This window comes from Thamnophis elegans, chromosome 6 (assembly GCF_009769535.1).
Source record: "Thamnophis elegans isolate rThaEle1 chromosome 6, rThaEle1.pri, whole genome shotgun sequence".
NCBI classification, from domain to species: Eukaryota; Metazoa; Chordata; class Lepidosauria; order Squamata; family Colubridae; genus Thamnophis; species Thamnophis elegans.
In genome coordinates this window covers 22,235,304-22,262,540 of record NC_045546.1, presented here as the reverse complement: position 1 = coordinate 22,262,540, position 27,237 = coordinate 22,235,304, and the positions used below count along the sequence as shown (strand labels likewise).

Genomic DNA, 27,237 nt, shown 5'->3' with positions numbered 1-27,237 from the left:
TTTTTCAAATGGCCTTTTTTTTTTTTTACCAGAAACTGGCAATAAACATTGCAAATTGCAGTCATGTGACCACCGGATTCTGCAACTAGTCCTAAAGGTGAGTCAATTGCCAAGCACTTAAAATTCTGTCACATAACTGTAGGGGTGAGTGTGACACATTTTATGATGGCCAAAAGTGCCTTCTGAGCCATAAAGCACTGATTCTGGGTCCACTGTAATTTTGAATGGGCATTAAGCAACCAGTGGCAAATGACCGTTGTCTTACCTGAACGGTCCTTCTATGGGTGCTGCGAAGGGAATCCAATCATGGGTTAACTTAGCCCTCTAGCCTTGAGACTGAGTATGCAAATTTCAAAGTCACGCCTCCTCTGACTGGACTTCCGTTTCCATTCAGTTCTCGTACGAAGTCCACCGAAGGAACAATATGTCAATTGTCAATCAAGCCGCAGGCCATCCGGCACTACCTAGTCGAGTCCAGTCAGAATAAGAAAGTCACAGAGTCACGATCAAAATGGAGCCCTGACCAGCCGAAACTGCGGGCGGGTTTGGATTCCCTTCGCAGCACCCATAGAAGGACCGTTCAGGTAAGACAACGGTCATTCTCCTGTGTGCTGCTCCGGGAATCCAATCATGGGATATGCCAAAGCAATTAAGTCCCAGGGCGGGAGCTAGGCTGGTCAGGCTCCTCCGCAGACGGAAGGACCCTTTGCAACACTCTCCGCCCAAAGGACGCCTCAGCCGAGGCAAAGACATCAATCTTGTAGTGGCGAATAAAAGGTGAGGGCGACGCCCAGGTGGCCGCCCTGCAAATCTCTTCTACGGACGCTTGCGTCGCCCAGGCCGCTGTGGTGGCCGCACTCCTGGTGGAATGAGGAGTGATCCGCCTTGGAACCGGTCTGGAGTGGGTGTCATACGCCAACGCAATGCAAGCTTTCAACCATCGGCCGATGGTGTGGGAGGACACCTTCTGTCCCATTGAAGACGGCTGGAAGGAGACGAACAGAGCCTCTGATCGTCGGAACGACGCAGTACGTTTCACATAGCGACGAAGAGCCCTGCGAACATCCAGATGGTGCCACTGGCGTTCCTGCGGATGAGACGGGTGAGGACAAAAGTCCGGCAGGACAAGTTCCTGAGTTCTGTGAAACAACGAGTTTATCTTTGGAAGAAAGGTCGGATCCAAACGAAGCACCACCTTGTTCGGGTGGAAGATGCAAAGATCCGCACGAACAGAAAGGGCTGCTAGCTCTGACACCCTCCTGGCCGATGTTATGGCCACCAGAAAAGCCGTCTTGAGCGTCAATAATCGGAGGCTGATGGAATGGAGAGGTTCAAAGGGGGCAGCTGTTAGGGCCCTGAGAACCAAGGCCAAATCCCACGTGGGATAACGGTGTACCGTCAGCGGTCGTAAGTTGGAAGCACCCTTAAGGAAGGTCCGAACCCGCGAGTGCTGAGATAAGGAGCGGCCTTGGCCACCCCCGACCACCGTCGACAAGGCTGTGACCTGACGGCGAAGCGTGTTTGGCGCCAACCCTTTGTTGAGGCCGGACTGCAAGAAATCCAGAACTTGGGGCACCGAGGCCCTGATGGGATCGACCCCGGTGCGCCGGCACCACCGACAGAAGGCCTGCCAGGTAGCCTCGTAAATACGGGTAGTTGACGGGCGACGGGCCGCTTGAATGGTAGAAATTACTTCATCCGAATAGTGAAGGGCCGCTAGCATCGCCCGCTCACGTGCCACACGGCTAACTGCAACAGCTGAGGGCTCGGGTGCAGGAGAGCCCCTTGGTTGAGCTGAATCCGGTCGTCCGGAATCCTCCAAGGACGCGAAACGGACAGATGGACGAGGTCTGCGTACCAGGGACGTCTGGGCCACATCGGAACGACCAGCAGTACTTCCGCCTGTTCCGTCAAGATCTTCTGAATGACCGACGGAAGGATCGGGAGAGGAGGAAAGGCATAAAGAAGGCCGGCCGGCCACCGACTGCGTAGAGCGTCTACTCCCTCCGCCCCCGGAGTCTGGTATCGGGAGTAAAACTGGGGAAGCTGCGCGTTGTGCGGGTGAGCAAACAGATCCACCTCGGGTAGGCCGAAGCGGCGAGAGAGTTCCTGGAAGAGAATGGGGTGGAGCTGCCACTCCCCCTGATCCACAGTCGCTCTGCTCAGCCAGTCCGCCTGAGTGTTGGCTTCGCCCGAGATGTGCTCCGCCCGAATCGATGAGAGTCTGGGCTCCGCCCAATGGAACAACCTTTCCGCTTCCAGCATCAGAGCTCTGGACTGTGTTCCCCCTTGGCGGTTGATGTGGGCCTTGGAGGCCACATTGTCGGTCAAAATTAACACATGGCAATGAGATACAATGTCCCGAAACTCCAGGAGAGCTAGACGGATGGCCCGCAACTCCAGCCAGTTTATGCTGTTCGTCAGCTCCTGATCTGACCAGCGACCTTGGGCCACTCTGTCCAGGGCATGGGCCCCCCATCCAAATAAACTGGCGTCCGTTGTAACTTGAACGCGGTCCGGCTCCTTGAATGGACATCCCCGGAGGAGCCTGGACGACATCCACCAATGCAGGGACCACCTGGCCTTGCCCGGAAGCTGCACCTTGATGTGGGAATGACTGGTATGCGCTCTCTGGAAGGGCAGCAGAAACCACTGGAGAGGGCGCGCATGGAACCTGGCCCAGGGCACCACGCCGATGCAGGAGATCATCTTTCCTAGCAGTTTGGACAGCAACAGCAGTGGTACTCGCCGTTGAGATAGCACATGATGCGCCAGATGGTATATGCTCTGCCTCCTTTCCGGGGACAGGAAAACCTCGCACGACATCGAGTTGATGGTGGTTCCCAGATGAAGGAGGGACGTGGTTGGACGCAGATGGCTCTTGGGCAGGATGAGGACAAACCCATGGTTTCGCAATGAGTCCATCGTGACCTGTAGGTCTCGGAGAGCCTGATCTCGAGAAGGCGACAACACCAACACGTCGTCTAAATAACAATTGATGCGTATTGGAATTGAGCGAAGGGAAGCTGCCAACACTGCCAGAAGTTTGGTGAACGTGCGCGGGGCCGAGGAGAGGCCGAATGGCAAGGCCCGGTATTGATAATGGCGGCCGTTGAAGTGAAACCGCAGGAACTTCCGATGTGCCGGATGAATGGGCACATGGAGGTACACTTCTTTGATGTCTATGGAAGTCATCATGTCGCCTTGGCGGATGGAAGCCAATATGCTCTTTAGAGACTGCATTTTGAATTTTTGGTATTTGATATGCTGATTGAGCTGTTTCAAATCTAGGATTGCCCTCCATCCCCCGGAGTTCTTTGGTACCAGGAACAAGATGGAATAAAACCCTAGGCCTTCCTGCCCCTTGGGTACCTGTTCTATGGCCCTGATGGTGAGAAGAAGGAATATCTCGGCGTCCATAAGGCGCCGTTTCGACGGGCACCTGGGCACAGGGCACCTGATGAACCTCCTCGGGGGGATGGATAGAAATTCTAGAGTGAGACCCAAGCTCACCACTTGAAGGGCCCAGGCGTCTGATGTGAGCTCCGCCCATTGGTGGGCGAAGGCCAAGAGACGTTCTCCTATGGCCCCTACCTCCTGCGAGTCAGCGGTATCTACGAAAGGAACGGTTGCCCGCTCCTCGGGAGGACCGTCTACTCTGCGCCTGACCCTGCTGGCGCCCCCTGTCTCTGGCCCCAGCTCGGTCCTGGCCACGGTCCTGTGCCTGGGAGAACCCCCTGGTGTAGTTGGGGACATAGGGGGCGGAAGTAAACCCCGAGTCCCCAGACCGAAAGGGCTGCCGCCTACTATAAGGCTGTGGCCTCCTAAGTACACGGGCGCTGGTGGAGGGAAGCACCTTGCGTTTGTCCCGAGTCTCAATGAGAATGGGATCCAGCACTGCACCAAACAAGGCCCCGCCCTTGAAGGGCGTGGATGCTAGGCGCCACTTAGATTTGACATCAGCTTGCCAGTGGCGGAGCCAGAGCAAGCGGCGAGAGGCCACATTGGAAACCACGGCTCGGGATGCAAATTTTGCCGCGCTAAGGGTGGCATCTGCAGAATACTCTAAGGCCGCTATCAGCTTGGTGACATCCTGATGGAGGCGCAGTTCCTCCGGGTCCAGCCTTTCCTGTAGTTGTCTCAGCCAAACTAAGGAAGTCCTATTAAAGAAGGAAGCTGCAGTAGCGGAACGCAAGGCCCACGCCGCTGCCTGATGAGTTTTACGAATGACCGATTCGGCCTTGCGGTCCTCGGCCTTCAAACCTTCTGAAATTTCAGAAGGAATTAACGCCGGTGAAGCAAGAGCAGCAATGGGAGCATCCACCGTGGGAAACTGGAGGAGTGCCTCCAACTCTGGGGAAGATGTGTAAAGTTTCCTATCTCCGGACCCTGGAGGCTTAACTGCGGTCGGCTCATCCCACTGCTTCTGGATTAAATCAAGAAAAAGCTTGGGAGATGGGATAAAATCCTGAAGGCCACCTGCTCAGCAAAGAGCCGCTCGGTGGCATCCAGGCCCTCAGCAGCACTTTCTCCAGAAACCGCCTCCCCCATGTGGGCGGTAGTCTTGGCCTTATACAGCAGAGACTTGAAAAGAGTGTGCCTGAAGAGCCCAGGGGCAGTAGGCTGATCCATAGGTAGGCCCTCATCACCAGAAAAATCCCTATCCGGGATTTCACCTTCCTCCACTAAAGGAGATTGTGCACTAAACACAGAGGGGAAAGGGGAAGGAGGATCCGTTTGCAGGATGGAAGAATCCCCTTGCACTGCCTGAGGAGCCAGGCCCGAGTAGGCCATAGTAGGCCTGGAGGCCTGGGATCTACGCATTAATTCCGCATCCACCCCTCTGGAAATAGCCTCTGAGATCATGCTGTAAAAATCAGCAGGAAGGCCCAAATCCTGGCCCTCCAGAGGCCTGAGGCCTGCAGCTGTGGGGGTGAATGTGGCAGAAGGCCCAGCGCGTGGAGACGAACGAAGAGAAGCCCCACTAGCCTCAGAAATAATTGGGGGAGATTGAGGCCCGAAAACCCCTACCTCAGGAAGAGGGGCCTGGGGAAGCTGAATATCAGGGGACCAACCCTGCTCAACGACTCGCACCGGAGAAACAGGCTGCTGAATCAGAACCGGAGGGGAACAAATGGGAGCCCCAGATGCCTTGGGGGGAGCCTTGGCCTTATCTTTGCGCTTGTGCGACTTATCCCGAACAGTAGATGAGGCTCGAGGCCTGCTACTGGAAGCCCTGGTCGTGGCCTTGCTAGGCCCAGGGTTATCCCCCCCCTCGCCAGGGGAACGGGGCTCAGAAACTGGCCCGACAGTACCTTGCACTACCGATTGATCAGCCATAGTATGAATTTGAAAGAGCTCAATCAGCTAAACAAAGGAATGCAATTGCAAAGCACTCGCCAAGAACGTCACGTGGAAGCAGAGACAAAGAGAGAAGCGACCTCCTTCCTGAGTCAGCAACCTCGAGTGAGGGAAAAGGGAGGGGCGAAAGCAGTGCGCAGACTCAAGCGCGCGAATAAATTCTGCCTTCTCATCCCCAGACATTATCACGCATGCGTGAAGTTGCTTCCAAATAAGGCAGCCGGCATCAAAGGCGCGAAATTTAAAAGAAACGGCAGGGAGAAATCCCAAACAGCCGATCCATGCAATCCTCCGGCAGCCGCTCCAGCGAGGGCAGAAGGGAGGGAGGCAGGGGGGAGGAGAGGAACAGCCCCGATAAGCCACAGCTTCGGATCTGACCGCGCCCGTAGGCGGGTGCTATCCGGTGTGGGAAGGCGGCGCTGGAGAGACTCAGCTTCCCTGCGCGCCAAACTTAAAGGGAGGACAGGCGGAGAAGCCGTTTGGGAACGGCAAGATCGCCCCACGCTCCAGCTGCAGTAATCCGATATCCCTGCAAAGGGAGTAGTGAGAGAGGAATCGGCTGGCAGAAAACTGCCGCTTTACCTCCAACCAGCAAGAAATCCACAATGAAAACCAAGGAAATCCAGTATTAATCCTGAGAAATTATCAATTAGTCAAGAGGGAATTGAAATAGGTCTGTAGGCTTGGACTGAGTAAGAGAAACTGAATGGAAACGGAAGTCCAGTCAGAGGAGGCGTGACTTTGAAATTTGCATACTCAGTCTCAAGGCTAGAGGGCTAAGTTAACCCATGATTGGATTCCCGGAGCAGCACACAGGAGAATGAAGGATTTTCAGTAAATGTAGTTAAGAGGGGAAAATTCTCAGTTCAGTAGTTCGTAGTTCACAAAATGAATACTATAAAAATGCTAATAGCAGACCTGTTAGATTTCTTTTTCAACCCACATTTCTCCATAATGTCCTACCAACTCCCTGTTTCCCACAGTTTATTACATCTCCTTTACTATGTGCTTATTGTTTGTGTCACCACACTGACAACATGTAAAGCCCCTTGTAGAGGAAAAACAATAGCAGGGCACCCAATCACTGCCATGTGATATTCCTTTTTATGCAGAGCCTCTAGATCAGGGGTCAGCAATCAGTGGCTCTGGAGCTGCATGTGGCTCTTTCATCCCTCTGCTGCAGCTCCCTGTTGCTTCAAATATGCGTCACAACCGCCAATGTGCGACACCCGCTGGCACATGATTTATTGAGCTTTTCAACCCCTGGTAGGCCACCATGGTTAAATCCAAGAAAAGAAAAGTTTCAGAAAAAAACAGGATGTTTAATTCAACTGCATACACTAGTTTTGTGGCCGCTCAGGAAATACTCAGGCACGGGACGGGTTTTGTGGCCCCCGGTGTTTTCTTTTCTGTGGTAAACAGGTCCAAATGGCTCTTTGAGGACTCCTGCTCTAGATCCACTAACCTGTCTTTTGTGGCATACTTATGAAAGAGAGAGGGGGGAGGGAGGGAAGGCAGCTTAATTCTATTCTTTCTATGCATTACTGAGGAGCTTCAGTCACTTAATTAGTTTGAGCTCCAGGGATTGCTCACATAGCATATATACACACTCATTTCAAAAATGTCTATCAAATTCCTGAATTTTATTACAACTATGATCTGAAAATGGAGAATTCAGGCAACACTCCTTCATGATCTCATTTATATGAATTCACATTTCAAAGCAGTAAACTTCATTGCGCAACCTGGTCCATTATTTTTGCACAGCTGTAACAGAACTATGCTAATCTTTCAAAGTTGGACCTTAAAATAATCGAAAGGTTCTTCAATTTCCATGATAAGAGAAACCTCTGAACTGAAGGATTTTATGAAATTTCTGTAATAATTCAAAATATCTTCCAAAATGTAGTTATATTGTAAAACGGAGACTTCAGCTTGTCCAGAATGCAGCCGCGCGAGCAATTGTGGGTGCACCTCGGTACACCCACATTACACCTATCCTCTGCGAGCTGCACTGGCTGACTGTTGGGCTCCAGACGCGCTTCAAGGTGCTAGTCGTTACTTTTAAAGCCCTACATGGTATTGGACCTGGGTACTTGAGAGACCGCCTCCTGCGAATTACCTCCCTACGACCAATTAGATCCCACAGATTAGGCCTCCTCCGAATACCATCTGCTAGCCAATGTTGACTGTCGACCTCTCGGGGGAGGGCCTTCTCTGTGGCTGCTCCGGCCCTCTGGAACGATCTCCCCGTGGAGATCCGGACCCTCAGCACCCTTCAGGCTTTCCGCAAAGCCACTAAGACCTGGCTGTTCCGGCAGGCCTGGGGCTGATGAGTTCCCAGCCCCACTTGAATTGTTGCAACTGTTGTTGTGTTTTTAATTTGCTTGTCTTTTTGTTTTCTTGTTTGTATTCCCCTTCACCTTTACTTGTTAGCCGCCCTGAGTCTCTCGGGAATACGGCGGCATACAAATGGAATAAACATTAACAAACATTAACAAAAATTAACAAAACTAACTGGGAGTTTCTTTAAACACTCCCATTAACAAATCTCCAGAAGACTTTTATTTTCAAAATGCAGGTAAGAAAACACACATTTAAGAGGAAAGGTAAAGTCTGAAATACAGAACAGGTTTGGTTTTTACAACCATTCCTATGTCAGAAACATTGTTAAAATACAGCATAAGCTATTTATCCTAAAGCATAATGGATAAATTACGCTTATTTATTTTTTTTAAAAACTGTTTTGATTTACCTTCTGTCGTCTCTTCTCTTTTCTCTTATGCTCTGTATCTTGTAACATTTTCTCTTTCCAGAGGTCAAAGAAGTAAGAAGGATCAGTATAAAATTTTAAGCCATCCTTTTTATCATCTCTGTAAAAAAAAAAGTGGAACAAAACGTTATTTTAAAATGACCATTGCTGCTCATGCTCCTCTCAGTATGCTTCTGCAGATTTCACATAAAGTTAGTGACATAGCACATAAATATTTATTCTGGGACATGGGTCACTATTTCCTCTCCATAAAAAAGGTTAATTTCCAATGGAAAAGATCCCAGAATATCTCTTCCAGGCATAGCATAGAAATTACTGGGCATACTTCATATTTGTCTAATGAACTCCATGGGCTGGTCCTTCACTGTTTCCAGAGTGGCTCCATGGGCCATATCTAAGCACCCCGCAGGGGCTTTGAATTTGACACCCCTGCTGTAAGTGGTTAATGAGAGCCCAAGGTTTTCTGTTACTCATCAGGGAAACTTAAGCAGATTTCAAGGGTTTCTTTATCTGAGTATATGAAGTTCCATTATGCTGATATTTACTATTCAGTACATGTACTATTACTACATGTACTTGCAAGGTGCGTAAGAACATTTTTTTCTCCTCTTTTCATGAAAATAGGAAGGAAAACTTCATACCCAGCTGTATCAGATTTATCCATTGCAAAATTGCAATACCTGTATGATGTAAGAATATTCAGTGGAGGTGGTTTATCACTCTGATTGTAAATATCTGCTATAGGATTGGGAATGCTTGTCTTTGAAACAACCTGTTGATCCTGTACTGTAGAACTTTTGAATGCTTTCTTCATATTAATATCTTGCAATGAAACTGTTAAAAAGGAGAAATAACCAAATAAGAGACTGCAAGTGAAATGACAGAACAAAAGCAAATAAAAGAGTGACTACATCTCACTTTGTATGTACAACATGAATTGTGTGCTCCACACTTGAGACGATTGTGAACAAACACAATCTGTTCTAATCAAGACTAAAACACAAACTTATTCAGATCTGTGGCTTATCATTATTTATTGCTTATATTGCTTACATTCCATATTCTTTTATATGTCTGTTCCTATCGTTATTATCTTTTTCTTTCTCTTTGACAATTCTTGTAAAAACAAAAGAAAAGACAATATAGTAATTTTATTAGTCTCACTGATTTTGACATGTTTCAGGACTTAATGCATTTCATAGGAACAGTCATAATGGGATAGCTGATTTCTTGAATATTAATGTTACTTTTTAGTGTTTTTCACATTAAAGTAGAAACCTTCTGGCAAAACACTGAATATGGATTGGACAAAATGGTCTAAATGACTATTCCAGTTCTGAGACCTCTCTCTGATAAAATCTACTTAAAAGAACATTAAGACATATTCTATAAGAAGGGTGTCAAACTTGCAGTGTCACATGATGTATCGAGACTTTTTTCCACTTTGCTAAACTGGGTGTGGGCGTGGCCAGTGTGTGATCTATCCGGCCCATAAGCCGCAAGTTTGACAACCTGGAATATTTTTAGATGAGAACTGGTGAGAGATGCTTATTGGTTGTGCCACGGAATAGTCTTAAGTCAACTTGGAAAGATCCTCCTCAAGCAATATAATAAGCAGATTGCAAAAAGAGTCAGGGAGAGAAATTATTTATCAAAAATCATTAAAAGATTGTATTACATTGATGAATTTGTTGCTCCTATTTCACATACAAATATGCATCTTTTTCTGAAGCAGATAGTATTTTAAGAGATCAATTACACCATTAAAAGTAATAATTGCGGTATAGGTAACTATGTCTTTTTGTCAATATCACTTTTGACATAATACTTGCATGAAACTGCCTACCTTCTTCCACAGTTGAATCCAATTGAGTAACCTTGACAGACAGACGGTCAATCCTGTCTTGAAGAGAATTTGCCCTGATGTAAAAGTTGTTAGCTTCGTTAAACAACTCACCAAATATGTCTTCAGCATGTTTGCCTGTAGAGAAAAGACAGGATCATGTTCCCCAGATTAGAAATAAATGTTTTTATTTATTATTTACTGAAAAATATTTACTGACAAATGCTAATGTATACAACCCTGTGTCATTCTGACATTTTAAAATAATATTATAGGAAGTCTTCAAGATATTATTGTTTTTTACTGTAATCCTGAGGGTTTTTTGTAAGCAATTCTATTCATTGATCATCAATTAACCTTTAACTTGACTATTGACTACTGCTTAAAAATACAGTTGAACTTCCAAAGTGACATAGCAATTTATAACATCTCTGAATGGCCAGGACAGCTAAAAGTTCCCAGAATGACATGAAGAAGCAAACAGCCATGAAGCCAGAATAGATATACCCAAGCAAACATATTTTTCCTTGTGTTCCTAGCTTCATCTATAAAAACTAGACATTTAAAATATGGAATTATTGCAGAGGTTGGTTGCTCCCGGTTCACCCCTTTGCACGCAGGTTGCGAACTGGTAGTAAAACTGGCAGCAACCCACTCCTGAATTATAGGGTATGGTAGCCCAATACATGAAGTTTAGGCAGATTAGAATCTATCTCACTTCCTTTGTCCCTTTCACAGCACATGTGCTTGGTGCTCCCCTTCCAAAACTCAAGATAAACCTCATGTTCTTCAATTTTCCATATGAAAATAGGAAGAAAAAATAGCATTAAAAACAACTCAGGGAACTTACTTAAGCTGCTTAGCTGGCGTATGATAGCAGCAAGGGTACTATTGGTTACACATTCCAATTCGCTAGTAATTCCTTCAGGTAAAGCTCCTTGGCATAGGTGCCGAGGTTCAATGTTCCTTTTGATTAATGGCATGTTTCAATGTCTATAAAAAGAAAGAAGAAAACATTATTTTCATCCTCCTCCAACATAAAAGCAAGAATTAGTGTAGTGCAGAAGGAAAAATGGGCCCATGTCTTACAGAGAATGTTCTGGCTAATTACCTCAGGAAGATTGTTCAGGAAAATCATTTTTTTTTTGTTGTGGCACCAATTTATTGGAATGCCTTCTCTCTCCAAATAATCACAGTGAACTTCAGGCATCTACTAAAAATATTCCTATTCTGCTTTACCACTTGAGATATCTGCCACATATTGCTGACAGATTCATCACCACTGTTACAATTTATTGTATTCAATACTGTGCACTGCATGGCAGGAAACATATAAGTATATTTAATTAAACAAATTTTATCAAATTCACTATGTAGCTTTCTATATATTATTGAAGAGGAAGTAACTATTCTTTCTTAGATCATATGTGAATTTGCAAGTCAATATTATATCCTTGAACAAAACATTTTTATAGGAAGCCTTTAAAAAGAGAGTTGAATAAATGTGTTCATCAAAAACATTAAAATTTCCTAATGTACCTCCGGCTCGACATTTTAGATCAGGCCACATTGTGAGCAAACAGCTTAAGGGGTTTAGAAAACTAGGGCCCCACCTGCTTCTAATTTTCCAACATCTGTAGTAAGAAAGAAGTGTAAATAGCAAGAAGACAAGAAGCAGATGACATTTGGTGCTGAGCAGGAAACGACTCCTCAGGATTTTTGTATTGGCAGCCGGGCTCCTCTTGAAAAAAAGCTACAGGAATGGGAATGACTTAACAGGAGCTACTTGTGACCTTACTTGCCAGTTTCCCCATTAATTTTCCTTATGAGAAGCCAGCGGGAAAGGTTCAAATGATGATCATATGGCCTCAGGATCATGCAACTGTCATCAGTGTGAACCAGTTGCCAAGCACCCAAATCATGATCACCAAAAGTTCTGAGGTGGTCAGAACTTTGAGAATTGGTCATAACCATCACTCATTCAGCACTTGTAACTTCAGTCTCTAAACAAGTCATCATTAACCAAGGACTACCTGTAGATTTATTCTCAATGGTGTCTGAAAGCAGGACAAGAACCAATGGTGGAAGCTTTAGAGCAGGGGTGCTCAAACTACAGGCCACGGGCTGGATACAGCCCACCAATGTAAAGTATCAGGCCCGTGGAGTGGTGGGATTCAGCCCAGCCCCTCACTGTCTGCCTTATCTTCCAGTGAGCATCCACTCTAGCTGCACTTCTGGTTAGTTATTTCACTATTTGAGCTGCACTTCTGATCACACCACTGTCGCCGAAGGTAAGGCTGAAGGGTGCGAGGGAGGGCCAGCTGACTGAGGGGTGATCTTGCCAGTGGAGTACAGTGGAGTACCCCAAGACTCTGTTTTGGGCTCAGTACTCTTCAACATCTTCATCAATGATTTGGATGAGGGAATAAATGGGGAACTCATCAAATTTGCAGATGACACCAAGCTGGCAGGAATAGCTAACACTCCAGAAGACAGGCTTAAGATACAGAAGGATCTTGACAAACTTGAACATTGGGCACTATCTAATGAAATGAAATTCAATGGTGAAAATTTAGGCAACAAAAACGAAATGCACAGGTACAGTATAGGAGGTACCTTGCTCAACAGTAGTAACTGTGAGAGGGATCTTGGAGTCCTAGTGGACAACCATTTAAATATGAGCCAGCAGTGTGCAGCAGCTGCCAAAAAAACCAACACAGTTTTAGGCTGCAGAAACAGAGGGATAGAATCAAGATCACGTGAAATGTTAATACCACTTTATAATGCCTTGGTAAGGCCACACTTGGAATACTGCATCCAGTTTTGGTCACCACGATGTAGAAAAGATGTGGAGACTCTAGAAAGAGTGCAGAGAAGAGCAACAAAGATGATTAGGGGACAGGAGGCTAAAACATAGGAGGAAGGGTTGCAGGAACTGGTATGTCTAGTTTAATGAAAAGAAGGACTAGGGGAGACATGATAGCAGTGTTCCAATATCTCAGGGGTTGCCACAAAGAAGAGGGAGTCAAACTATTCTCCAAAGCACCTGAGGGCAGGAGAAGCAGCAATGGGTGGAAACTAATCAAGGAGAGAACCAACTTAGAACTGAGGAGAAATTTCCTGACAGTCAGAACAATTAATCAGTGGAACAGCTTGCCTCCAGAAGTTGTGAATGCCCCAACACTGGAAGTCTTTAAGAAGATGCTGGATAGCCATTTGTCTGAAATGGTTTCCTGCCTAGGCAGGGGGTTGGACTAGAAGACCTCCAAGGTCCCTTTCCAACTCTGCTATGGTATTGTATTGTATAGTACATGATCTGGGGAGGGTGTGTGTGTGCTGCTGGCTTGAAAAGCAGCTGCCAGCTTGTAAAGTAGTGCTTTAAAAGTCTTTAAAAACAGCCTTTTAGGATGTTTTTCACAGCCATGTGATCTGGGGTCAGTGGGTGAGTAGGGGAGGGGCAAGTACAGGAAGGACAAAGGCAAAATGTACTGCTAAATTGCCCATGCCCACCCAGTCATATGCCTGTCTAGTCACACCCTCTCCAGCCGGTCCACCCCCCCAACAGTCTGAGGGACCGTGAATCGGCTCCCTGTTTAAAAAGTTTGAGGACCCCTGCTTTACAGAGAGTTCTAAATTTGAAGTAAGGAGGAATTTCTGACTGTGAGCTCCTAAGCAATGGAACAACCAACATCTTTCTTGGAAGCATGGATTTCCATTACTGGAGGTTTCAAACAAAGGCTGGACAATTATTTGTTGGGACTGCTGTGACTATTCCTGTCCTAGGCAAAATTTTTGGCTAGAAGTTCTGTAAGTTCCTTCCAGTCCTATAAGTTTTATGTTCTCAGAAACATCTAGCTCTTATTGTGTTTCCACAAACGTCTGCCTCATTTAGAAACCTTTTGTTTTGTAGCAAGCAAAACATAATCTCAGCATGTTTATCACAAGATTCTTAACTTTGGATTTTCTGATATAAAGATAAATCATCTAATATAGATGATTGCATAATTATAGGCTCAATAGACATAATCTCCTCTAAGATAAAACAGAAAGTTGGACCATAAGAAAGGCTAGACGCCAAAGTATTGAGGCCTTTGAACTATGGTGCTGGAGAAGATTCCTGCGAGTCCCTTGGACAGCAAGGAGCCAAGGTGGCGCAGTGGTTAAATGCAGCACTGCAGGCTACTGCTAGATCAGCAGTTCAGCGGTTCAAATCTCACCGGCTCAGGGTTGACTCAGCCTTCCATCCTTCCGAGGTGGGTAAAATGAGGACCCAGATTGTTGGGGGCAATATGCTGACTCTCTGTAAACTGCTTAGAGAGGCCTGAAAGGCCTATGAAGCGGTATATAAGTCTACTGCTATTGCTATTGCTATTGCTATTGCAAGGCAATCAAACCGGTCAGTCCTAGAGGAGATCAACCCTGACTGCTCTTTAGAAGGCCAAATCCTGAAGATGAAACTCAAATATTTTGGCTACCTAATGAGAAGGAAGGATTCACTGGAGAAGAGCCTAATGCTGGGAAAGATTGAGGGCAAAAGAAGAAGGGGACGACAGAGATTGAGGTTGCTGGATGGAGTCACCAAAACAGTCAGTGTGAGCTTAAATGGACTCCAGAGGATGATAGAGGACAGGAAGGCCTGGAGGAACATTGTCCATAGGGTCACGATGGGTCAGACATGACTTCGCAACTAACAGCAACAGAGACAAAACATCTTCATGTTATCATTGGTTTTGATTTGGATGCTGCAAGCCAGATGTTAACCTTGAAACTCTTTAAGAAACAGCTCCCATGAGCACAATCACTTGGGAATTTTGAACAAAGAGGGGTAAGAGGAAAAGGGGTTGTAATACCTCTGTTCCCAAGTTAATATCTCCAAGGTATTTTATCTTCCCCATACCTCACCAACAGAAAATTCCTATGTGGCACGTTTACATCTCACAGGATTTTTACATGCAAATACCTTTGTTTCAAAATGAGCCTGGAGGAAGGGAGGGGATGAAGCAAAAAATGAAGCCTATGTAGTAGTAATTGTCATGTTTTGATTCTTAGCTACAGAAATCAGTACCAGAAATAACATATATACACATACATGCATACAAATTATACTTCTATATTACTCTACTCCAATTTCAGTTCAGTAGTGACCATAATCTTTGGAATGTAGTAGTAAATGACTATATCAGAATGTTTCCACAATAAAAATAAATAATTCTGATAAATTGCCTCTTGGCATATTACAGGTAATCCTTAATTCATGACTTAATTTCCTGCTTTCAAGCACCATGGAGAATAGTTAGTCCATGGCTTATGACTACAATTGAGTCCAAAATTTCTGTTGCTAAGACAGTTGTTAAATGAGTTTTGCCACATTTTACATTACGTTGTTAGTAACGCAGTTAAAGTGAATTTGGTTTCAATTATTGGCTCTACCAGAAGAGCTGATAGTTGATTTTGGCAGTTGATGGCAAGCCGAATTGATGTAAACATTTAATAATACAATATGATGTTGACCACGTAATAGTATACATGTGGTTGTATGTTATGAAAATGGAAAAATAAAAAACTTTAAACTAAAAATAAAAGTGAATTTGGTTCCCCCACTGACTTTGCTTGTCAGAGGTTTCAAAAGGTCATCACATGAGCCAGGACTCTGCAACTGTTCAAATAAATATGAACCAGTTTCCAAGCATTCAAATTTTGATCATGTGACCATGGGGATACTGAAAAGGTTGTGTGAAAAACTGCCGTAAATCACTATTTTCAGTATCATTCTAACTTCAAATGGTCACTAAATGAATGGTCATAAATCAAGGACTACCTGTATTCTGTCCAGCTAAGGATTTCTAGCTGTTCTCACAAAACTTCTCCTTTCAGCACAACACTGAGCACAAAAAACAAAAGAAGCATCTGCAGTTAATACTTATTAACCATAAATGTGGAGTTAGAATTTATTAGCCCAAATACTGGCTTATCTTCATATAAATTATTTAAAGTACCCAGATACTCAACCTAGCTATATGCAAAGCAAATTTCTATCTCTCTCTTAATTCCTTAACTAGCAAGACTTTTTCCCTTAGGGTTTTATGCATTATCTTAATTGCCAAATGTAGCAAGGTTTTGCTGATTACATTTGATCACATTTGTTCTTTGTGTATCATTCCCCTCTGCTTTTTAAGATTTCAAGTGTTGGCTTTCAGTGGTGAGATCCTTATGAGTGATACTTACCAAGGTCTACAAAATACTATCCACCTGAGGGGGGGGGGGAAGTAAATCACAGCATTGACCTTGCAGCAAAATTACTTCTTACCCACCAGGGACTGATAATATAACAAGTAATTCTGCTACTTCTTAGTCATTAGCACAACTGTTAATAGTTTGTGCCATAATGAGTAAGGAAAGATGCAGCACAATTACAAACTGGAGAGGATGCTCCCTGCTGCTTCTTCTATGAATGACTGCTATCAGTATGTCTCCTTCCTTTCAGAAGTAGTGCCTGATGACATGCTTCTCCAAAAACAAAGTAATCAGCTCCTTTGAAAACAGGCAATTTCCCTGCTAATAATTCTAAAAGCCAACATTTGCAAATGGGTGGAAACATTGCTCCAATTCATAATTCCAAGAGTTCTGTAAAAAAAAATGCTGTCATCACAACTGATATTCAATTCTCCCAAGGCCAGAAATTTGGGGATATGGGAAGATAGCTAGGGCTGTGGTGGGATTCAGCCAGTTCACACCTATTCGGGAAAACCAGTTGTTAATTTCTAAGCACTTCGGAGGAATCTCATTTTGTTTTTTCCCCACTTTACAGGCCTAATCCTGTAAGGAAGGCAGGAACGAAACCTTCTGGTGTTGTTTCTAGCCTAATCTTTATTGCTCTGCTCACAGAAACTGCCACTCCGGTTAACCCTTACTACATTGCAACAGCTAAGGCAAAGCGCCCATCGACCTGAGTGATGTTGAGTTGGCCACACCTACCCAGTCACATGGCCACTGAGCCCTGCCTACCCAGCTGGTCATTGGGGCAGAGAATCAGTTGTTAAATCATTTGAATCCCACCACTGGCTGTGATCAAAGACTTGGTTGCACCCCCACACAAAATTGGGTATAATCCAAGGTCTGGATGCCAGTGTGGTCATTCTGTTGGAACAGCCAGGTCACAAAGTGAGCCAAAATGAAAATAAACATTCTGATGTAGGTTTCCCATGCTTTCCATCATATGATTATCTTTCAAATGTTATAATTTTATTGCTCCTATAGATAGGAGTTAGCATTTAGGTGAGAGACTAGAAAAGTATATTGTCTTTTCACAACAATGGTTAAGAAGATTTTAGCTTTCTTCCTCATAAACCTAGCTGATATTCTATGTAACTCCGCCAAAGCCTTGCAGGTAAGCCTATTAGGTAGCAAGCACTATGACACAATAATTTTGTAATTCAATTTGAACTGAACAAGCTTCCTGGATGAGAAGCAAAATGTTATCAAAGGGGGGGGGGAACCAAGTTGCATTTTGGAAAAAGTACCTTTTGAACACCCATGAGCTGGATGATTAAGAATCTCCATAAATATTGTACAATGTTTATTTAAAAGGGGGATGGGACTTAAGTCTGCATGATATTTCATATCAGAAGAGAGACATCTTATAAGATCTGAACTATCTACTTTTATTGTAGTTGTGGGGGAGAAAAAACACATTAAAACATTACAGAGATGCAAGGGAAAGAACACCACTATGGGTAAAAACAAAACAAGCAACAAACTACCCATCACCCATTTACATAGTATGTAAGAGCAGACATCTAAAACATGCACTTTGGAAGGATAACAATTCTGTCATTTATATGAGACCAAAAATAAATAAATAAATACAAGCAGCTTTTTTTTTCATGTTCCCTGGTCCCTTTGTTTGAATTGAAGCCATGTGAATAATCCAGATTTCTCCATACATGGAGCAATACAAGAGATCACACCAATGACCTCAACTGTATCCCCTATAGCAGTGATGGTGAACCTTTTTGGCACCGAGTGCCCAAACTGGAATGTGTACATGCCGGAGTGCTGGAAACCCGAAGACCAGCTGGCCGGCATGTGCATACCTATTTTTTTGGTTGATTTGGGGGGCATATTTGGTTTGAAAAATGGCCTGAAAATGGCTTGCTTTTAGGGGATTTTTGAGCCATTTTCAGGTTATTTTACAGGGCATTTTTAGACCGTTTTCCGGGGCATTTTCTGGTGCTCTGGGGTCCACAAAGACCAGCTGGCTGTGGCATTGGAAACCAGAAGAGCAGCTGGCAACGGTGCGCGTGCCCACAGAGGGCTCTGCGTGCCACCTCTGGCACGCGTGTCATAGGTTCGCCATCACGGTCCTTATAGGGATGGCATTAGTGGGGAATTTTTCAGAATCTGAATGAGGGCATGACATCAAGCCAATCTAAAGCTTTCCCAATGGGATTGGATAGAATAGTATCTGGATTCCTGTTCTTTTTCCATCTTGTGTCCATGATTTTATTCTGTTTATATTGTGGTTTTATTGAGTATGAGGGGTCCTCAGTGCTCTCTGAGCTTGGTTGTTTTCTTGCAGATGTTTCATTTACCAAACTAGGTAATATCATCAGTGTTAGAGGTTGCCTAGTTTGGGTAATAAAACATCTGCAAGGACCCCTCATTCCAAACCCGAGCTACAAATATTCTCCTTTATTTCTTTATTGGGTGTGTATTTATTTATATTTGATGACTTTAATGTTTCTATGTTGTAAGCCACCTAGAGCTGCTTTGGAATGAAATGGGCAAAAAATAAATTGGAATAACAACAACAACAACACTAATAATAAATCTCTCCCTTCCAATAAGAAACGTCAATATTAGAGCCAAGCTGAGGTTTCTGACTTTCAGTGGGCGTCTTCTTTGTTTAAAAAAACATGTTGCATGTATCCTAAACAAAATTATTGGCTAAAAATCCCCAGCAATTAATATCCGATTTTAAAGATTTCCACCATAAAGCAATAAACTGTCTTGAAGAACACTAGGATTAATTTATACCAGTAATTAAAGTGGTCTCAAGCCTTAATTGTAAACATATAGTATCTGGTTCCAACTTAGATATTATTACATTTCATACAAAATATTGCAAAGTCTCTTGAAAATCTAGACCAGCAGTCCCAAAACTTTCTAGCTTTATGGATGGGGGGGAGGGGGGAAAATGGTTCTTTACGAGCAGCAATTGCGCACAGTTCCATTTGCACAAGTGATGGGCACTCACGCATGCACGTGAAGCTCTATTTGCAGGCACAAATGCAGCTTCACACACAGCGCAAGTGCCCACTGCTTCTGCAAATGGAGCTGTGTGCATGTGCTCACCTTCTGCTTCCTCAGCCCGGTTTTGAATGGGCTGCAGCCCAAGGGTTGGGGGCTTAAATTTTTCCAGTGGGCATAGTACCATTTATCAGTCCAGATTTTGGAGAAATCTTAAACTTTTAGTACTCCTGAAATATAATTACTCTTTTTAAGTTTGAAATTGAACAGGAGTTGCTAATGCATTTATTTGGCTCTTTTATTGATCAAATTCATTTGGAATGTAATTGGATTCCAATTAAAAATGTAATTGGAAAAATTACTGCTAAGTATTTGGCTACTGTATTTTAATAGTTATTTATTTTAGAAATAATGGAAATTATTTCATTACAGATACAATAACAGTCTCAAGAGTCCAAGCTGCTAACTTTTGCTATAAGGAAGTTTGATCTTTAATAGCAATAGCACTTAGACTTATATACAGTGCTTTCCAGCCTTCTCTAAGCGGTTTACAGGGTCAGCATATTGCCCCCAACAATTTGGTTCCTCATTCTATCGACCTTGGAAGGATGGAAGGCTGAGTTAACCTTGAGCCTGGTGAGATTTGAACTGCCAAACTGCAGGCAGCAGAAGTAGCCAGCAGTACTGCACTCTAAGCACTGCACCACCACAGCTCATTAATATAATATTCTCCTAAATACCAGCTGGTGAGAAGAACATATACCACTGGTTTATGCAGCAGTTTTGGCCATACAAGTTTTGCAAGTCTTAACATTGCCTAACAGTAACATTGCTTAACATAACATCTGGTCATCATCTGATGGTCAAACCACATTTAGTGAACTCACACACACAATCATTTTGCCACATGACTGCATATATATTTTTTTTGGCAGAAGATGGCTTTACTGCAGAATATAATGGGATTTGCCGGCAGAGATAACCACAATCAAGTGAAATAAAGATAAGCTAACCGCTAATGTACTGAATTTGCAAATCCTGATACAGAATCAATATTGTCAGCTCCCGGGAGAAACAAGGCATATTCTGGTTTACTGAAAGTAAGTAGGAAGCTTATAGAGAAGATATACCCCACATGCCTCTAATTCTTTTTCCAACTATGGTTCTTCCAGAATCTCACTGGCAAGAACATATTAATTTACTAAGAAGTAAAGGCTCAGGTTACATGAATACCATTGACTGACATATTTCCTGACATATATCCTCAACAATAATTACATAGATCTTGCTCATTTTCTTACTGCCTTTCTATGACCTGGCAAACTGGTGAGTCTCTTTACTGATAACAAAAGAGCTTATAAGTGGCTGTTTATCAAACTATATCCTGATTTTTCATCAGTAGGGAAGAATTATACTTAACTGTGTCAGACAATTACCAAACCATTTTCAGACAGGGTTGTTGAAAACGTGATTAAGCTTTAACCACAGACTTTCTTTACTGAGACAGATTATTTGCATCCCTTCCAATCAGGATTTGTGTGTGGAATAGAAATTGTATCATTCACATGTGAATGATCAGTGATAGCAACTGATCAGGAATGGCACATACTTTCTTAGTGGCATTCGGTATCAACAATTATGGTTACCAGAAAAGGTTAAGTATTGAAGATCCATTGGTCAGTACTGGACTGCGGCCTATAGGGAACCAGGCCATATAAGCGGCAGACAAGTGTGCAAAGTTCCATTTGTGCGAGCAGGGGGCGCACACGTGAAATCATCCCTTCTTCCCGCAACCGTTGATCCATGGAGCCAAAAGGTTGGGGACCATTGCTATAGTGGTTCAACTTCTTTCTGGTGTTATGGGAAGATAAGCTTTTGGACACCGTAAAGAGGTATACTTCAACAACAGGATTAACATCAAAAAAAGCACTCTAGAAATAAATACTAGAATCAAAGAACTACCAACTCAAACGATCAGGTAGTAAATGATAGCCTAATCAAGGAACTACAAAGGAGAAAACATCCTTGACGGGGCAAACCATTATATATAAACAAAGAGCAAACGCTACTCCCTTTTAGCACTGAAGTTATTACCTAGTCTACAAGCAGACAACCAAGTTCAGATGGCACAAATGACTCCATAAAGTGGTATACTCTAAGCTTGGCCTCCCCCCACTTCAAGGATCAGACTAGTGGGAAAAGTTATCCGTTGTTTTGGATACATTTGCCCTTTTTCATTCTTGTCCAGTTACCTAAAGTAGCGCAGTGGTTAAGAGTATTGCAGGCTAACTCTGCCCACATCTGAAGTTCAATCCTGACAGGCTCAAGTTTGATTTAGCCTTCCATCTTTCCGAGGTCAGTAAAATGAGGATCCAGAGTAATGTTGACATTGTAAAGTGCTCAGAAAGTGCTGTAAAGTGATATATAAGTCTAAGACAGTGCTATTGCTATTACCTCTTCCCTATATCTCATTTGGATCCAGTTTTTCCCCAGCCTTTCTCTTCCCTTCCTCTAGGCAACTATCTTCATGTTTATGCTAGAAAGAAGAATGTGTGATTATGTGTGGTTTGCACTTGTGACAATGTTTTATATATGTAAATGAGTAACTTACTTTTATTAATGGTATATTTAAAATTAATTTTAATCAATAATTCAATTAATACACATTTATTTTTTGTCATTCCCTTACCCTTTGGAGCGTATGGGAATACATGTGTATGAATTTACCAGATACAGTACCTACATACATACACAGAGAGAGAGAGAGAGAGAGTTTGTAAAATACAGTCTTTAGGATTGTTTTCAGCTGAGACTAATAGAACAAATTAACGAGTTTGGGGAGTTGAGCATTGCACAGGATTTTTGAATTTTTAATTTGTTTCTGTTCTACTTTTTCTTTAAGCAAGGATCATGTGGCAAGATGGGCAAAAAACCAATTTAACAAACTAATAAAAACTTGAAAGACTTTTTTGTGAATACAATGCTTCCTAATACTAACGAGAAACAAGTAGAAACCAACAATAGTTAACAACTTTGTTATACAACATATTCCTCATAAGTGCCTCATTTCTGTAATTACTACTACGCTGTACAATCAATAATGCAGAATTAAAATGTGTCAATTTGGGAATAACAAAATGCATTAAAGTGTCAAAAGTTAAGATAACTTATTAGTTGTGACCGAGGAAGCATCAGAACATTAAATGTACAGTAAAGGTCTCATTCTTTTATGATGAAAAAACACCAGAGCTAAGGAAGGATGTTTTTAGAACTAAAGCAGGGTTCCACCACAAAACCGCGGACGACAAAATCGCGGTCGACGAAAGCGCGTATGTGACGTCATCACAGCGCGACGAAAAAGATCGAAAAATGTAAAAATAAAGCTAAAACCTTACCCTAACCCCCCCAAACCTAACCCTAAACCTAACCCTTAACCTAACCCTAAACCTAACCCTAAACCTAACCCTTAACGTAACGAAAAACCTAACGCTAACCCTTAACCTAACGCTAAACGTAACGCTAACGCTCTAACCCTAACCCTTAACCTAACCCTAACCCTTAACCTAACGCTTACCTTTATGTGAATCGGCTTGCTGTAATTTAATTTTTATTTCAATTTTTCGATCTTTTTCGTCGCGTTGTGATGACGTCACATACGCGATTTCGTCGAGCGCGCTTTTGTGGAACGCGCTTTTGACGGGTCACGCTAAAGCAGTATATTTCTGCGACTAAGTTCAATATGAAGGCAACTTATAAAAATTAAATAAGTTACTCTGGATTCACAAAGGTGCTTTTTCTTAAAAAAGTAAAGTTGTCTCTTGAAAAAGCACCTTTGGGACAACCATGACCTGAGAATCTCCACAGACATTTGCTTTCGGTTCCCTTTTCTTCCATTGATAACAGACTTGGGATATTGGTGATTCATATTAGCAGAACAGATAACCAAACACATAGCGAAAGCAATACTAAAAAGGCTGATCTGTATGCATCCCATGATTAAGAGAAATTGTGAAGCTAATGTGTAGCCAAATATGCACAAAGGCTATTCAGCAGTGTGAACAATTTGTCCAAGTACTTTCAAATTAGTTATATAAAAGACCAAACACTAACCCAAGTAGCTCTGAATAGAAGCTTCCTCCAAATGAAAAAAAGACACCTGTGTAACTTCATTTATCTGATATCAACAGTATACAAACACACATGCACAAAATAAAGAACCCTTTTTCCACAAAACTTCTTCATGGTTTTACCCATCATGAGGTTGAAATCAGTATAATCAATATACAGATATTGACGATATCCAACTTTACATAGATATCCTCACCACAGGGGGTCTGTGAAAGCTTGAAGAAATGTTATGATTTAAATCTTGACTTAAATATATTTTTGGAGTATAAGACGCACCCTTTTTCTTCAAAAAAAAAAGAGGTTAAAATCTGGGTGCATCTTATACATCGAATACAGCATTTTTTTGCCTCCTGAAGCCCCGCCCCTTCACAAAAATGGCCATGCATACCCTTATAGAGGCTTTCAGAGAGCTCCTGGGGGCTGGGAGGGCAGAAATGAGCAAAAAATGGGCCGTTTTTCATCCCCCCAGACCCCAGCAAGGTGCTATAAGCCTCCATAAGGCTATGCATGGATTTTTTTGACAAAAAACGGGCCCGTTTTTGCAAAATACAGGCCATTTTTTGCTCAGCTTTGCCCCCCCCCCGAGAGTGCTCCCCCAAAACTGCAAGCCCCCCCCCAAGGCTATTCATGCCTTTTATTTGAAAAAAATTGGCCAGTTTTCACGAAAAATTGGCCGTTTTGCAAATTTGGAGGTTTGCAAAGTGCAACAACTTTCCCCCCCCCTTTCGGAAAGCTCTTTAGAGTGATTGATGAGAATTACATTGATCAAATGCTGTGCCAGCAGAAACAAGTCTTAAGTGCTGGAGGTTGTCAGCGATTTCCTTCTCCAGCACATGGATAAATACACCTGGAAACATCTACCTACCTACCTACCTACCTACCTAATTTCTCTCTCTCTCTCTATCCCTCTATCTACCTACTTACCTACCTACCTACTCTCTCTCCCTACCTACCTACTCTCTCTCTGTATCCCTCTCTGTATCCCTCTCTGTATCCCTCTATCTATCTATCTATCTATCTATCTATCTACCCTCTCTCTATCCCTCTATCTACCTACCTATCTACCCTCTCTCTCCCTACCTACCTACTTATTTATCTCTCCCCCTCTCTCTATCCCTCTATCTACCTACCTACTAACCTACCTACTGTATTTCTCTCTCTCCTTCTACCTAACTACCTCTCTCTCTCCCAAACCTGCTGTATTTCTCTCTCTCTTTCTCTATCCCTCTATCTACCTACCTACCTACCTACTCTCTCTCTCTCTCTCTCCCTATCTACATACTGTATTTTTCTCTCTCCCCCTCTCTATCCCTCTATCTACCTATCTACTTTTTTTAAAAAATTGCCTCTTCAAAACCTTATACTCTGGTGCATCTTATACTCCGAAAAATATGGCAAGTCTTGAGTCAAGGTACAGTTAATGACTGTAGCCACAAAAGGTAGGTATTTAAAGAGGGTCTTTAAATAAATAAATTTGGTTTTATTAATTCTATTCTGTTTTCTTTGGTTTGACATTTTAGTTCTATACTTTTACTGTATATTGTTTGTGGTGTGTTTTACCATATAAACCTTTAAGAAACCTTCAGGATTGATGGTCTATAAATGTGATAAATAAATATTCTTCTAATGCCATAATAACCATGTGAAAAAATGCCAGATTTTATTTTAAAGCTCTGGATTTTCATAGTTAAGTTTAACTACTGGTATGTAAGTTTAACTATTAAATTCATAACTGTTTATGAATTAAATAAAGTATTAATATATATCTGTCCCAGAAGAAAGAATCTCTATCATATTCAGGTGAAAATACTTTCTGGATGTCTTGAACCTTCCTGATATGCTCGAACTTGAATCTATTTTTCTTTGAGATCACAATACCATTTGTTGAAAATTTTCCCTATAACAAAGCTGCTAGATACATTGTTGACATACATGTGGTGTGCCTTGGAAAATGTACCCATCAATCTATAGCACTCATGAACCACACTATCCATCTTTCTGTGAGGTCAGCTATTAATGCTTCTGATTCTAATCACCAAACCTATCCATTTTGCAGTTTTTATTATATGTTAATTTAAAAATATGTCATCAAAATTCTAACTACAGAAGACATGAATAATCTACACTGTGAATACTCAATGTCTCAAAAGTGTACTTATGCCATTAGCTGTATTTTAACTGTAGAAACAGGCAGCTACTTTAGGTGTGTGTATGTGTAGAATATATATTATCCCTGTTGCAGTGCCTAGATGTAGTGATGGCAAATGACGGCAACATCAGAAAGAGGGAATATGAGAAGCTGGAGAAGTACCAGGGCCTGAAGGAGGAACTAGAGATGATGTGGAAAGTAAAAGCTAAAGTGGTCTCCAGGGGTGGTAGAAGCACTTGGGGCTGTGACTAGAGAGTAATCCAACAGATCCCAGGAACAACATCAAAGAGTTGTCCATGTATGTGTGTGTGTTTCCCTAGAATGGTGACATCTGTGAGGCAGCCAGTAGAAATAAGTGATGAAATTCCAGTGATTCAGTGCTGAACAAGAGGCAAGGCAATAGCTCACTTTGAACACCTTAACTTAACTATGTGTTGAGCAGCTTATTGCTCAAAATCCAAACTAAGGTGAAAACAATTTGTTTTCATTTTCTAGCCGCTCAGCAATTGCATTCGTGGCTTTCTCTGTATATTTCTCTACTTTTCCACAATTCTTTGGATGACGAACAGTAATTATAATTCTGACTTCTTAATTTGGGCATCACCTGAAATCAGTTTCCACAAACAAGGAGTTACAAACAACTTTATGCTTTCCAGTTGTAACCTTGCCAACTTATACAAAACAGAGTTTATCGGTTCTGACACTATACCACAACTTATGGTTAAAGTTTTCTAATTCTTATTAGGCATTTCTAAATTAAACTGGAAAGGTTAATCAAAATAAAACATTCTGTTTTCAGTAACAACTATAAACGGAATGCACTTTGACTGTCCAGTCTCATAATCATAACAATGCACAACCTTGTTCTGGAATAACTAGAGTTATATCTATTACTAGGCAATTTAGAACTGATTATTGTTGTACTAATATTCTTTTTCCCACAGTGCTTTAACTCTTCATCAGTAGCCATTCCTAATTTATGTCTTTTAACATTTTAAAATGAAGTTTACCTCTACAATAATTTATTTTAGCACCGGGCAGCTAACTTTTCCCATTCCAATTCACAAATTAAACCTACCTACTAAAGATACCATCATCTCATCCATTAAATAAGCATTACAAGGAGTTACCCTAAAGAGACATAAAAAACCAAAGTATGTGTAGTTTTGTTTACAGCTTAGGGTAGGTAGAGAAAACTAGTTTCAACAATTTAGGGTCCCCATCTTCTACACACAGTATATCACAGAAGTGAGTACAGTACACACACCCCTCACATTTTGTTGCCAGCAGTTTATAGACATTAATGGCTGTGTGTTGCATTATTTTGAGGGGACAGGCACATTTACACTATTATACAAGCTGTATACTCACTCACTACTTTACATTGTAGCCAAGTGTCATTTTTTCAGTGTTGTCACAAGCAAAGATATACTTAAATATTTACAAAACGCGAGGGGGTGTACTCACTTCTCACTGCAGCTATCAAACTTTTCCCAATACAATTTACTTCCCCTTGAAACTTAATCCGACCCAGTCAAACGCTTCCACGCTTTTTAGCGCCTCCAACGTATCGAAAAAGCAAGCGTCGATTTACCTCTTTCCCGTACTAGAGATTTACAAAAGCTGGAGAAGTCTAGCCGAGAGTATTTGCCCGGTTTAACTCAAAGGTTTTGTAGAGGGGGGGGGGAAGCTCCAGGATGGGGTTTGGCCAGAAAGAAAATGCTAATTCTTCCC

At 42.6% G+C, this 27,237-nt stretch overlaps 1 protein-coding gene across 2 annotated transcripts in view; it reads right to left on the bottom strand.

The window, feature by feature from the left end:
• Window positions 1–27,237, bottom strand: part of WASF3 (WASP family member 3) — a 36,303-nt gene that overhangs the window by 8,158 nt on the left and 908 nt on the right. For both annotated transcript variants that reach the window (XM_032219647.1, XM_032219648.1), the window contains exons 2-5: window positions 10,828–10,970; window positions 9,981–10,115; window positions 8,815–8,968; window positions 8,117–8,234 (exon numbers count right to left, since the gene is read on the bottom strand). In XM_032219647.1, coding sequence (XP_032075538.1) covers window positions 8,117–8,234; window positions 8,815–8,968; window positions 9,981–10,115; window positions 10,828–10,960 — 540 coding nt within the window. In that variant the 5' untranslated portion in view covers window positions 10,961–10,970. The remainder of the gene's footprint in view (window positions 1–8,116; window positions 8,235–8,814; window positions 8,969–9,980; window positions 10,116–10,827; window positions 10,971–27,237) is intronic.